At 41.5% G+C, this 15,577-nt stretch overlaps 1 protein-coding gene across 1 annotated transcript in view; it reads right to left on the bottom strand.

The window, feature by feature from the left end:
• cacna2d2a (calcium channel, voltage-dependent, alpha 2/delta subunit 2a) overlaps positions 1 to 15,577 on the bottom strand; it is a 139,683-nt gene that overhangs the window by 40,318 nt on the left and 83,788 nt on the right. Inside the window, 2 exon segments of the mRNA XM_029430692.1 lie at positions 10,216 to 10,357; positions 15,028 to 15,072. Coding sequence (XP_029286552.1) covers positions 10,216 to 10,357; positions 15,028 to 15,072 — 187 coding nt within the window.

Raw genomic sequence — 15,577 nt, 5'->3', positions numbered from 1 at the left:
TCACATAACGTTGCCTAAAAAACCCACAGTTTTGTTTATATATTTTCAGGTGAATGTTCACAGCCTCTCCTAAATTGTAGCTCAAAAATAAAAGCCAAGTTTTATTACTCCTGTAAAACAAATGCACACAAACAATCACACACACACACACACACACACACACACACACACACACACACACACACACACACACACACACACACACACACACACACACACACACACACACACACACACACACACACACACACACACTAAGCAGTGTCTGGAGGATAGGAATATATGAAAGCCAAATTGCTGCCATCACCAAGGGGAGCTCCTCAACATGTTTTTCTAAAAATTCATAGACGTAAACACAAAGGAAGAATGGAGGAGGATAGAGGCAGCACTACAGATGGGGAAAAACATAAAAACCCAGAGAGAGGGGGAGGACGATTGATGGAAAGCAACACAGAAATTAACACGAATGAGTGGCTGCTTTCACAGCCCGAAAAGGCAATTTCTCGCTCACGAGGGAAGGAGAGAAATACCCACACAAAATAAACTTCACTTTACACTGCTAAATTGAAAATGGCAGAATCAAAGACTTAGAGGTCAAATAATTGATTATTTGAAGTGTTTTCATATGACGTAACAAATGTCAGCTCACATTTGTCCTTTTGCTTTGCAGGTGAAGAACTAGCTGTAGAGAAGTTAGTCATCACTGCTTTACAGTCGGAGTTGTTAGGACAGCCGAGACTTCACCATCATTGTGAAACGTTACTTATGATTTATTGGAATACGAGATTTTCTATCTTATCAATCTAATGCTATGTCAGCTTTTTGTTGTGTGGTTATTTGAGGACTAAATCCTGAAGAGTGTGTACCAGTGGCATTTCTGCTACACACTTATTTGCATTCTTCCAGAATTAGAAAGTGGAACAGCTTTATGTCTCATCTCTCATAACACAGAGTTTACATTTGCCAACAGTCCAGGTGGTCTGAAGCTCTAGGTGAAGTAGAGAGCAAAATTATCGAGGCTCTCAGTATCTCTGCAAATTTGAATATGAATTTTCAAACTTTCCGCAGTCGTTCCCATAACTCGGATTCACTTCACACACTTCACAATCTTTACTGATGTTTGTGTGGAGATTATCAGGCAACCAAACCACGCATTTCAATTTCATCTAGGCCGTGCAATACTCTGTGGTCAAAGCGCCATCTGATTAATGTGTAAAAAGTATTATCCTTTAAGCATGAGCCATCACAGCGGGTTCCTGCCGCTGCCGCCTGCGTGCTGTAAAGTCCCGGGTGCTCTTATCTGGAGAGGCACTGGGTCTGTAATGATAGCTGTCCTAGACAGGCCAAGGGCAAAGAGACATCCTGCGAACTCGGTTTAAAACTAGCATCTCAGCTATTACCTTGACTAACATCAAGGCATCAACCAAACTGTGGCTATGCAAGGATTATCAGCTGCACTGCTGCAAACACACACACACACACACACACACACACACACACACACACACACACACACACACTGCATTTCCTGACTGTTTGTGTGTTCATGATGTATCTACTGATGGTGGGAATGTGTGTCTTTATTCACACCCAAGTGTTTGTCAGAGTTGGTCTTTCAAACAAAGGTTCTTAATAAGACAGACGAAAGCGTATGTGCGTGTATGTTGCCGGCTAAAACTAAACCAGTGAGATTTAGATGTGATCCACCTCTACTGTCAGGCCAACTCTGCAAACACACACACACACACACACACACACACACACACACACACACACACACACACACACACAGAGGAAAACACACATCTGCAGGTGATCTCTACAGAAAAACAAGCACATCAGAGATAAGAGAACAGAGCAAACTAATTCTCTTTGATTTATTCATTTAGGATATGCTGTGACATCTTCGGACAGTTGATAAAAAGACAAATTTCCCCTGGGGGGGAAATATGCTCACACAGGCCGACAGGGCCTCCGAGCGCTGTATTGGGCTCATCTTTCACATGAAACGCGCCTCTCTCTGATATCTTTAAAAGGTAATTCATCAGAGCGCTGCTCCCCTGACATCTAGAGCACCCTTGGCTTTGCCCCTTTTTGGAGCAAGACTGCACACCAAGCAGGGAAACAATTATGAGTGGGATTTATGGAGCATCTCTGCGTGAGATCATTTCTCAACCCCCCAACCTCCTATGCTATGACCCTACCCCCCCAACCCCTCACACACACATTATTCACACTGATATACTCAAGATAAAGAGCCATCCAAACCGATCTGCGCCTGATGCCCTGCATTAATCCAACATTATAGAAATAGGCGTCTGCATTTACTGTACATACAGAGCAGAAAGAAAGGCGCAGTGTGCCGTAATATATCAGAGCAGAACATAAGTGGTCCCTCATAAGACATCCATAATGGTAATGGAGCTAAAGCTATTAGCTAGGTCCGTTGAAGGAGTCATAACCATTATCCCTGTCATCGCCATGAAACATTTACATATTCTCCTTTTAAACAGTTACTAAGTGGTGGAGATGCAGCTCAATTGTACTTACTTCAGACATATAGATGACATTACTCAAACAGACAGGAAGCGTCACACTGAGACAAATACAGCTCTTTTCCAAACCCGTGATTTTCCCGAAGCCATATCTCAAAGGGAAGGTTATTTTTCATACACTGCATGTTCAGGTAATGCAGAAAAATAAGAGGAATTCATAATTCACAGACAGTCGTTCATAATTCACTGACGATTGTATAGCTTCACACACTATCTTTGGCAGTAAAATGGAGAAAAGACTCAGATTCTATTTTATAATTTCACTTAAAGAGTCAGTCCATCTTAATTACTGGATAGTTTTGTTTACATCTTTTACAGATTTTGAGATATCCATCTCTTTTGCCGCCAACCTAAAACAATGACGGTGAGTGGTTTTGTTTTTGTGGCGCTCACGGCGCTGAAAAGTGACATTTACAAGATGTATTTCCAGCAACAGTGTCCCAGTTGGATAGTTGGAGTTCACTGTGAGCACTTTCCAAATAACACTAAAAGGTAAGTGAGAAAAAGTTTTAAATGATAAACCCACACATTCCTGCATAGTTCAAAGTCTGTACAGACAAGCACCTCTGCATCTGCATGTACCTTCTGTGTCTCTCTGTATTGTCAACCCAATTCCTTCTACAGCTCCCCTCTCCTCCTGTTTCTTCTCTGTCTCTCCTTCTTGCCTTTTCTTTCTGTGCTGCTTTGTGGCCTGGCGGAGTGTTAAAGAGCCTGAACATTAAACCTTTCATCCTGCAGAGGAAACGGCAGCAACAGGAACTGGCAGCAGCTCACACATCCACAAAGACAAGCTAAAACAAAGTCTAAGCCTTCGCAAAGAAAAATGTGTCTTTTTGTAGCCTTGGTTGAGAAAAATAACATCCAGAAGATACTGTATAACCTAATTTGTATTGTTGCAGTGTGCTTTACAAAAACGGGTCTTCAAGAATTTCTTTGCAACTGAAACTGCAGCACAAATTAATTTTGAAATGAATGTGAAGGATTTCAAGCATTTCACTCAGGAATAGCATTTAGTGTGAGTGTATTCGTCAGGGAGGACCTCGGTTTTGCTAAACGGTAATCTTAGGCTGTGATGGAAATTCTCTGAGGATGGATGATTATTCAATATACAGAAAAAGAGAGAAGGAAGATATTTCACCACACCTCCAGAGAACTCCTCCAAATATTCTTTCTAATTAAAGAAGAGCGGTAAACAACAAACACATAAAATGTAATTTGTGAGCCTGGTGGTGAGTGAAGTGGAGTTGTGCTGTGCTGACTGTTCTAATTAGTGTGCTGGTAAACGATAGTGCCCCTTCACTGGGCACACACTATAGGGGTGGATGGGTGAGAGGCAAAGAGAGAAAGATGGAGTCTGTAAAGTCAAGAACGACAGAAATACAGCCCGTAGTGTTTAGACCGTCTTTCTTCTCTTTTGGTTTAACTTTAAATCCCGTTTCCCTTACCCCCCCCCCCCTTTTTCCTTTTGCACTTTCACTCTTTTTCTTCCGCAAATCACTTTTGCTTTTTTTCCACACATTTAAATCTGGTTTGATGTTGAGACGGGCTGAGTTGATCTCCAGCGTGGCGCGAGTTGGTTGACAGGGAAGCTTCCTCCACTGGAAGGAACCTGGGGCGTGTGCAACGAATACATGCTGCAAGTACTGTGCATGTACAAACACACACACACACACACACACACACACACACACACACACACACACTCACAAAGATGACATTTTACATTTAGCTGAAGTAAATCTCAAGATTCACAGCTTGTGACTTTAAGATGACAAATGTAGCATGTTATTATAGAAGTCTATGGCAATAGCACAAAATAAAGTGCGAACATTCGTTAATTGGAGCACACAGCATATAATTCAACCAAGTAACAAAGCATAACTCTCATTTGCACTTTCTCTTCCTTTTGTGAACAGACGCTTTGTCCCTGCAGTACCAGGTGAGCTGACTTCTCTCCAGATTTTCATTTTAAACAAGATGAGGGACATCAGAGGAAGTTTCACTCACATGAATCCCTGCAGATGCAAATCTTTCTCTTCTTTTCAAATCGCATACGACACTCTATCTGCTGTATCTGTAGCACCGACTGCACATTACATACACCCCGTGCAATTTGCTCTTTACAAAGGTGAATTGCATGATTTTTTGCTGGGAGCTTCCCAGGGGGGGAACCAACCACAGACCAAAGAGTGTAGGAGAAAAATGGATTCATTCAAAGGGCAGGGAGTACAAGTTCTTTAAGGTTTAGGATTTGTGTTGTATCCTGGTAATTAAAGTCTAATAAATAATTTAAGGTTTTACAATATTGCCTAGCCTACTGCTGACCACTCTCCAAAGCATACTATTGTAGTCTGCAAAAGGTCTGCTAGATGTGTAAATAAGCAACTGTTTGCTAACAAGTTTGCCATATCAACTTAAAAGGTGATAATATGTTGTGTACATACATCTACTGATGCCTTGGATTCCTGGAATCATCGGGGGTTTCGGGTCTCTCGACATCATGCACCCTCCTCCTGCTGACCCAGCCAGGGCTGATCAGACCCCAGCTTGGGTCCAGATCTCTAGCATCTTATGACCCCTCTTTTTGAGGCACGGCCATCTTGTCTCCTCTCTTCCGCTTCGGTGATACTGCGAATGGCTGTCCTCTTCTTCTCTCCCTCAATTCCCACTAACAGCTGCCAGTCTCTTGCAGAGGTCAGGATGCCTGCAGATGATCTCATGGCAGGTTTTGGCTGTTCCTCAGCTCTGACTTGCTTTAAGGGTCAGGACTGCTTGGCCCACTCAACTCCTGCGCAGATGACTTCAGCGATGGTCTTCAGGACCTGATCGTGTCTCCATCAGTACCGTCCCTATGGGCAGCAGCTGAGGATGTGCTCCAGGGTTCCTCGCATGGAGCACAGTGGGCATACTGGTGACTCTGCTATGCCCCATGTGTGCAGATTAGATGGGTTAGGGTTAGGGTTAGGGTGCTTGGAAGCACATCGTTCACTACCTGAATGAGAAATTCAATCTGGTGTGGCTCGACTTTCCAAAGCTCAAACCACGTCACTTTCCACTAGACCGCATTCTCCCACCTTGTTCAAGCTTCCTGTTGTTTCATTCCAACCGCCTTGCAGGTTCTTGTCTCCTCCACTGCTGCTCTCACTTCCTCCTGAACTAGGCAGCGCCATTCCTTCTCTCTGATGGTGTTTATTTGGTGGAAGGATCCTAGCCCAGCTCGGCCTTATGCAACCACCAGTCTTCTGATGCAGTCTTGCCTCTGCTTCCTGAACAGCTTCCTCAATTGGATCCTTGCTGCAGCCACCTTAGGATCACTTGAGTCCCTGTACTAGACCACTATTGTGCTAACAAGTTTTTTTCTGCAGCTCCCAAGTAGCCAATATAAATCAGTTATTGCAGGCTCAAAGTCTTGGAAGTCTTGGAGCATCCTTGAATTCACCAACGAGAAAGAATCATGGAAAACAATAGCTGCATAAAAATGAATCTAAAAAAAAAAAAAGGTATAGTTTACAAATGTTTTTTGTTTTTCAAAATGTTGGCAATATGTAACGTAAACTTAGTTTTGTCATTAGCAACCTACAGCATGTGAACCCATCAGTGTGGTCCTTACACTAAGAAAGGAGCAATCAAGTCAGACAGTCAAGTATAGTGAAGCGTGGTAATCATGAATGTCATGGTTGTCATGTGTGTATGTGTGTGTGTGTGTGTGTGTGTGTGTGTGTGTGTGTGTGTGTGTGTGTGTGTTAATCGCTCCATGCAAAACATTTAAGCTCTGCTCTTTCATCTGCACACACAGTTAGCCAGTCCTCGCCGTTCATTTCTGATAACCAAGTTTCTAACTGTGCATGACTACAATAGCAAACTGACAACATGACGTTAGGCTGCCAGAAAAGGCGGCGCATGCAGCGGATTTAAACTTCAAATTTAATGAAAGGAATTCCCACATTCACTGGTTTTCTTTATTCCCTGCTGGGACCAGTCGCTGCTTATTCTCGCACAAACACTAACATAGTCACACACCATGTGTACACTATACACACACATAATCGCTACCTTTAAAAAAAAGGCTGATTTACAACCTACCATATTTTCAACATGTTATAATGGACATGCAACTGTGGAATGACTCAATCTGGATTAGTATCCTCTATCTGCCATATGAACGCAGTCCAATTACCAGCGAGATTCCACTGAATCTACAAAAAAAAATGGTATATTCCCACACTGCTGATTATTTTAAAGACTTTATTCCCAGAGCCCTTCCTCTGCAATTATTCAGCAAATCCCTGCCTCTTCCTCACCATTTCTGTAACATTCGCTCGGAGAATAAAAACGCTTTCTCCATAGACGACACCACCCACATCAATTTATTCCTCTGTGGCTGTGTTGCAATGTCCATCCTGTAATAAGCAACGATAATTAGAGGAAAACTGTATGAATATTTGACCTAAGCTAATTAGAAAGTTTGCGGACTTGGCAGCAGGAATCAGCACAGGGATAATGAATCATAAAATGGTTCATTACTGCGCTCAGGGAACACTCTCAATCTCAATAAACGGACATGGGGCCTAGCAGACAAATCAAACCAGGACGCATGCACCGCCTCATTTAGCTGCAGAAAGGATCACAATAAAAAAGAGAAGAAAAAAAGAAAATGCCATTTTTTTTTGCTCTAAATGGTTTCTATTATTAAAGTGTTTCTCTCCTCTCACCCCTTTTCTTTCTATCTATGCCTTAGTACATCCCCAAGGACACCCATTTTGCTGTGACTGACAATTCGTGCTGCCATTTTCTGGAAAACAGTCAATTTATTCAGTGCATTAACAATGTGTACAAATCAAAGTTAGCTAACGTAGCGCAAACAAGTGCTAATAAAAAACACTTGAGAATTTAACAACAACTGTTGAACATTGTGCCGTACTTTGGACTGTGCTCCATTGTTCCTACACTTTTCCTTTCTCTGCCTTTTCTCTGGCCTCCCCCTGAGGATCGAGCGCCGAAACTACCCACTCACACAGCTTCTCTTCTGCTAATCCTAAACCCACGGATATACTGTGGATCCAGACCTCTCCACACCCAGAGGACAACAAGCCGCCCACATTAGTTTCCTCAGACATCCTCTCTAAGGCACCCTGCAGGCTGACACCGGTGGGACTAGAGCAGCACAAGGCAGATCATAATCCCCCTTCACCATCTCATTAAAGCAAACGCAGCTCTTATGACATGAACTTGATGTAAATGTCTGTAAGTCAGATGGAAGAGCACTCCCATAAAATAGTCAAACTCATGATGGGACAGGTAATAAAAAAAAAGGATAAGAATCGATGCAGCAGAACCAGACATATCGTTTTTTTTGTTTCACATATTCTTCTTCCTTGTCAAAACTTAAAGCCAACAATACCCACAATGAAACTTAACAGTTCGGTCAGAGATTCACGTGTTTTATGCTAGAAGCGGATAATTTAGCCTCAAGCCGCTAGCCTTGCAGTCTTCAGTCCTAACCGATGCATTTACCAGACTTTGCGCAGCTCCCTCTGAAGCCACAAAAAAACATTATGCAACATATGCAGCAGTGGTGTTCCCCTTTAACTTCGTCTCCAATGAATTGCACATTCAACATCTCAAAATTGATGTTTCTAATATCTACATTTGTGTCTGGGATTCATTTGGTTTGGTGGCAATGTTTTTTTTGAAAATGACTATACATTTGGGCAGCAACATGTTTTTATCAGCAACGACTAAAACACTGCACACATGTGCATAATGGAGTTGGCACAAAATCTGCACATGGCAATCTCAGTACAGCAGACCGCGCAATGGGAGCTAGCTAAACAACATCAATAGTAAACAATGTCCACAGAAGAGAAGTGAAAAAGCTAATTTCATGCACTGTACCACTCTCCTCTTCTAGTCTCCACCAGGCTCAATCAAGAGGCCTTTATTCTCTGACTCATATCTTCAGACAGGGGAACCAGAGCTGGCACAAAATGGCTCTGGGAACAATGTGCAGGCCTGATTGCTCTATTGTGAGTTAGCTGTGGCCTTTGACATCTTCTCCTGAACCAAGAGTGTCTAATTCTGACAAGATTTGTCTGGAGACACAGCTGGAGGACATTGTCACAGACAGGTGCCATACACTGCCTGTTCAACAAAGAGGGAGAAGAGCTAGATAATAACTGAAAAATAAAATTGCCACTGTGAAAATGACTGTCTGTGTGCACATGCTCTGGCTTTTGAGTCTTTAAAGAGGCAGGCAGACAGTATCCAGAAGGTTATAGGTGGATAACAGAGGGAAAATGCCAAGGGAAATCAGAGTCCCAGAAGGTACACATGTTCCCCTTTGTACATTTGGCAGCTGCAGACTAAGGAGGGTGTTATGTCCGCAGGGCGGCACGGTGCCAAGTGGGATGGGCAGGGTCCACAAGCGGGGAGACCATGCCCACGCAGAAAGAAAAAAATACTGTAAAGATCTGGTGTGAGAGACCGTCTGTCATCTAAAATCATGTTAGTGTGCTAAAGTGCTGGCTGATATAAAAAGGAGGTAGAGGTCGAGCTAACATACTGAAAGAGAGGGGAGCGGTCAAGTCAAATCTGTCATCTATCCACAGCCCAGCGGTGTGTATGAACACCAGGCAGAGACATCTTGGTACATGCCTGATACAGGTAAAACTATTAGAAATTCATTATCTAGTCCTTATCTTTCTGTCATGATAGCTTATGTCAATGTCTGGAAAAAATACCTTTACATAAAACGTAAAAACTAATTGTCATTCTTATTGCCATTTTCTTACAGGGCAGATGTTTGTCTTAGCACTGTACATGTTTGAGACTATTGAGCATACCAAATAGGCTTTAAAGACTCAAAGAATACAAATGTATTATCCTGTGTCCTTGCATTATTTTTCTCTTGAAAGTCTAATTGAATAACCGTTATTTTAAACATTTAATAATTTATAAAAACTAGAAATAAATAACAGCGAACATATAGGCAACATACATTCTTACCCCTGTGCTATACTAATCCATCAATCAATCACACTCTACGCCCCGCCTGTTTTCCACATTGATAACGTAATTGTTGTGTCATTTCTTGGTACTATATGTAAAATAAAAAAATCAGTTTTAAGTATTTATATTTCAAAATCCCTCACTTTTGTCTTCTTGTAAAACATATGCCTCATCCTGGACTCGGGGTGTACATTGTATTTAATAAATTGTAACTTGGGGCACCTCGCTGACCTTGTGTTGTGGTTGATAGTAACCAGTGGAGTTCATGGGATCTGAGGCATGTTTGCCATCAATTGGCAAAAACAGCCCCAAAAGAGTATGATAAAGGTCTACTGTATGTATTTTTCCTTCGTCCTCCGTCTTATGATCTTTACAACACAGTTGAGAGGTGCGGATGAAGGTAAACAATCTTCAATTAAAACTTCATATCTTTGTGATTCTCGAGACATTTCTGCTTGTTATATAAATCTTGTTATGAAAAGCCGTGTGCGTTCAACAGTCAGTGTGGCAGAGATCGTGAGCTAACTTTGGAGAAAGTGTGTCATTTTGAACTGTAGCAGCTAACCCCGTACATGTGTTACCAGATACATTTTTACATACATCACCTTTCCACCAGAACACCTATAAAGACAAAGTATTCTTGTATACTTACAGCCTTTGTATATGTCTGTAGGAATCTGGACCGCACTTGAAGAGTAGTTGATCTTGTATTTAAAATTGGGATCGTCTACAAACTCCAGCTCCATAGAGGTCGAGCTCTCCAGCGGGTTCTCCTCTTCTCCATCCTCCCCCTGCTGACACACACACACACACGCACACAAACACACACACACAAATCGGAGTGAGTATACAAATATAAACGAGGGGATACATACAAATATAGTTCTGTCACCTTCCATATCGTGGCTTTACAGCGCCCATCTGTGGATCTGGTACATACAGTATATTGTCTCTCTTTCTGACTGACACAGAGTCCCACAGCACTTGGATTATATTAAGCACAAAAAAAAGCAATTATTCCACCTCTTGTCTGCCTTTAGATTTAGGTGGTTCTGTACTGTCCCTCTCCTCGGAGAACAGCAGCACCAAACAGAGAGTCATCAGTAACTGAGATGACTATCACAGACACGTGAGGTACCATACAAATTAACATCAACAATAACTTGCAACCAACACCACTAAATGACAGTTTAATCTCTTACCCATTTGAATAATAGCATTTCTCAGACATAACAGTCTGTTCTCTCTCGCTTGAGATTGTTTAAACAAAAATGCTGCATATTTCTAATACGTTTTAGAACTTTTACAGCTTCTCAGTGTGGCCATTGTACATGATGAGAAAGCCTGACACACATATTGCATTAGGAAAGAGTCAGATATCAAAGAAAGCCAGAAGATAGAAAAGAAAAACTGACATTTAAGCTTTTTATCTTGATAAGTTATCAATGGAGTCTGTGTCTGTTCCCACGGGAGGAAGTGATTGCGGGATGTGAAAAAAAACGGCAGCAAGATATAACCCCAATCTCCTGCTCAGGTTATTGGTTTATTCTTGATCAGATTTCAGTGTTTCCTTTTGTATTCCGATTTCTGAAGAGCAAATTTTACTTCGATATAAGTCTGTGAGTGCAGTAAATGTGTGACTGCAATATGCACTTTTCATTTAATAAAGCAGCCTGGGATAATTGGATCTGACATGATAAAAAACTGTTTGTTTTTGGGGGGAATTAAATCAAAACACCATGTCCAAGGCAGAAATTGATTGATGGGCCAATTTTAATTGACTATTAAAACGCAATTACAAGCTGTTGTTGGGACGAGCAGGGGGATAGTTGTGCTGAAGCCCCATTGAAAGTCAACATAAGGAACAATACAGTTATGACCAGCTCATGAGAGATATGATCACATAGAATTACGTTTGGACATATAAATGTGAACTGAGCGGACACACCTGGAAATCTATTACTGAAATACCAATTATCGGTAGATTGAAAATCATTACACACAGTTTAGCCTCATCAAAATCAATGTTTAGTAAAAGCAGTTAAAATTTTCGGAACATGAAATCTGAGAGCATTTTACTCCAAATGTCATAAATAACAATGGTAGAAAATTAGAAACAGTCAATTTAATTGCAAGTTTGCATTGATTTTTCAAAAAGCAATAAGGCTAATAAGTGATACAGCTGTAGCACTTTTCCATCATTTCTGTTACAACAGCAGTTCCTGTTAATCACCAGACAGCTCATCTGGGTGAGTCGGAGGTTTTGAGCCAGAAATGTGCTAATATTTTTAGTTTTATTGGAAAGGGTCCTTACAGTATGTAATGCACCTTAGACATGATTTCTGTTAATTAGTTTTGCTCTAGCGCCTTGTAGAGAAACACTGTTTGCCTGTTGTTTGGGACCTTTAGAACTTGACCTGAGGCTGCAATCTAGCAACCAAAAGGAGCCAAGACGTCCCTCCTTTAATACTTCTTGTTCGTTAAAATAATTCTAACTGTTAACCAGTGTTATGTTAATACTGTTAAGGAAGTGGTAATATAATTCTGTTGTTTTAATCCAATATAGACGCTTTATTTCTTACTTTCTACAAGTTTGAAAGAAGACGGAAGAACTGAGGCAGAACTCAACTGCTTTTGAAGCAACAGAAAATAAAAACAATTGATGTCACAACTCTGAAAATAATTCTAATGATATGAACAAATTCAGATTTTTCAACAGCACTAACTGAGGTTGAGGTGTTTGTTTATAGTTCAGTCAGACACTAATTCTGTCAATGTCGGGCAGGGAGGTTTTTTTTCTTTCTTCAAAAGAGCCCAATCATAATTAACCAAGGCAACGTCTAATTAGGAGCTGAATAAATCCACGCAGGAAAGACTGATTGGTTCATTTTCCTCAACCATCCACCACCTGTTTTGCTCGATTCATTACCCAATTTGTTAATTTTATCCCCCTGTTCTCAAGGTTTAATTAAAGGCTGAAGAGGCCAGAGATGACATTTTGAAGATCCTTTCATTCCCGCCTTCAGCCAACCTCAAACATGTCACTTAAGACTATCTATGTCTGTGAGGGTGGGTGTGTGTTTATTTGAAAGACTGCAAGAACGAGTGACATAGGGGGGAAACAGCCCTCAGGAATCCTTCATTTCAATCGGTAAATAGCTGCTTTAACAAATGTAACATGTAGTATGCCACAACTACAAAACAGCAAAAGATATATATTTAAAATTTGATTAAATATTAGAATAATCAGACTTGTTATTTATATATTTGATGTTTGTCTTATTAAATTATTGCCATGGGACATGATTGTCAGGATTTTTCTACCCACGGATAAAAGCACATCAGTGAAAGTAGAATCAAGCAGACCGAAGAAAATTTGCATCTTTCGCTCTTCACTCAGATTGTGTCCGTAGTTTTAACCGATGGCCAGTAAGATTGTTCAATTTGAAGACAGCAGGACATTTCAGAAAGGAAGCCATTAAAATACAATAAACATACGTGTGTGTAATCAATACAAAGAACCTAAAGGATGATATTAGGTAGGTGAATAAGAGAAATACATGAAATGTTTTTCAGACATGCTTTGGCACATAGGCAGTTTTAAAAATGAATTATCACATTGCACTTGTATATCAAGGGTACAGTGACAAGAGGAGAAATTAACAGGGTAAAGAGTACAGGATAGGGAACAGAGGAGCCAAGGCTTGAATAGGAGAGCTTGCCGATCACTTACCTTTAAAACAAAACTGAATTCTTATCATATCTCCCTGATAGCACAGTAAATTAGTACATTTTCACTCCAGTGGTAAAGCCTTTATTGAAATGGTTCATCGTCAGAAGATATAGTTGGGGTCGCAGGGATGAGGAATGACCTCTGACTGACCTTTGCCACTGTCTTTGGGTGGTTGTGGGCTTTGTGAAGTGGGGGTCAGGGGTGTGTCACTGGCTCGGCCCTAAGTGTGCCATGTTAATGATGACTGATGTTCTCCAATTAGATGTGGTGACAGGCCCTAAAGCGCTGTGTCATTAATCACAGGAGTGGCGTGCACAAAGAGAAAATCACACCATGATTTATTGCTCCTCCGCCTCACTCTCTTCCCCTCTCTATCTCACTGTCTTCCCATCTTTCTGTGCTTTGGTGATCTAGGGAGGGATTCTTGCATTCCTCCTTAAAACTTATTCAATTAGCGGGAACGGGCTCCGAGTGTGACCTATCCTAAGGAGGAACTGGTGGCGTGGTGAGGCAAAGGGAAGAGACTTGCAACGCTCTTCTGGAGTAAACTGCGTAACCCAGGGCTGCAGGTTGATCCTTGAATATCAATTATATTCTTCAGTATGAATGACAAACGTGATAGAAATGGTGTCCTTGTGTATGAAAGTGTGATATGACTCGTGTTTTGGTGTGCGGAGGTCTAAAAACTCCCCCATTCAGGTCAGCAGTGAGTCAACACAGTTAGGGTCCGTGGAGAGGGAGAAAACTCTGTAGGATTGATAAGACTGGGGGAGGACAGCTGAAGTCACTGTCACATGCACGTCGGCCTGCCCCTGCTCTGTCACACCAACTCACCATAAAGCAGTGTCACCTCACTAACACACAGAGACATCCCAGGGGTCTGTGACCGGAGGGGGGCATCAACACCGAGGAGGCTGGGGGAGGGGTGGGGTTGCAGGAAAGGGTGGCAGGGGTGGTAAGTAGGGATGTCACAATACCAGAAATGTAGTAGTCGATACCAATACCAGTGAAATTCCACAATTCTTGATACCAATTAGATACCACGGTAAAAGACAAAGCAATTAATCCTATGTACTTCAACATACACTTCTTCATCATTGTTTGCGCACCGTTTTTTGTTAGGAAGTTTAACAGGTCATGATTCCTATCTATCTATTATTAATATCTATTATATATTGCTGTGAAAACATCTCTTTCAAACAACTGTATTTATTCAAGTTTCTCACCAAAAACTACATTTTACAAGACTGCGTTTGAACACATCATGATAACGTTATCATTTATATTCGCCAATACTACGTTTTGACTGAATATACTAACAGCTAGCAGCTAACAATAACTAGCAGTTAACATAAACAACTAACATTAACTAGCAGCTAACATTAACCAACAGCTAACATTAACCAGCCTGCTAATATTAACTAGCAGCTAACATTTGTTGTTCACAATGTAGCATTATAAGGGTAAAAACAGGGTGCTTCCCCTGGAAGTTTACTACGTCCCAAACACATTTTCTATTGTTCCCGGATCGACTGGACGCCATTAGGCTCAAGCCCTGACAGTACCTACGATACTGTAGGAAAACATGTAGGCCTACTGTCACATTTTCAGAATTTTGGCATCGACTTGGTACCGAGGTATCGGTTCTCGTGACATTCCTAGTGGGAAGTGGACTGGGTAAGATTTTGGGTTTAGGCACGAAGACGGGGGAGCAGTCCGTACTGTACTTACATATTCTGAATCCGCTTTGGAATCGTAGTATGAAATGGCATTCTCCTGTGCAGAAAAGAAAAGTGAAAAGACAGGTGATGAGAGAAGATATAGCAGCCTCTATATCAGCCCCGACTCATCGCGGTGGTAAGCTAGAGAGAGTCATGGTTATATTCAATCACACTGTTAAGCATGAGAATATAATCAGCATCACAGAACACAGGAGAAGTAGTGTGATGTGGAATGACAGTAATGAGAAGGTGAGTAGATAGCTGTATGTATCTGGACAATGCTTTTGTTAATGGACGCTTTTCACAGCAGACATTTTGACTTGTCAATACAGGAAAAGCACAAGTGGAATTCACAACATTGATGACTGCTGCGCTCCATTCAGGTGAGCCAGTTCCAGGGCTCTGGTATTGTGTGTGCTCACTCAATGACATGGCTTGCTAGGACACATAATCGAATGGAGCCATCGTTAATGTGATTACTTACAACTGTACCTTTCCTGCTTTGACAAGGCAACATGTCTGCTGTCAAAAGGGTCTATAAGATGCAATGTATGTGGCAC

This window comes from Cottoperca gobio, chromosome 5 (assembly GCF_900634415.1).
Source record: "Cottoperca gobio chromosome 5, fCotGob3.1, whole genome shotgun sequence".
NCBI lineage: Eukaryota > Metazoa > Chordata > Actinopteri > Perciformes > Bovichtidae > Cottoperca > Cottoperca gobio.
Note: the sequence above shows the minus strand (reverse complement) of the source record. Positions and strands in the feature narration are given on the sequence as shown.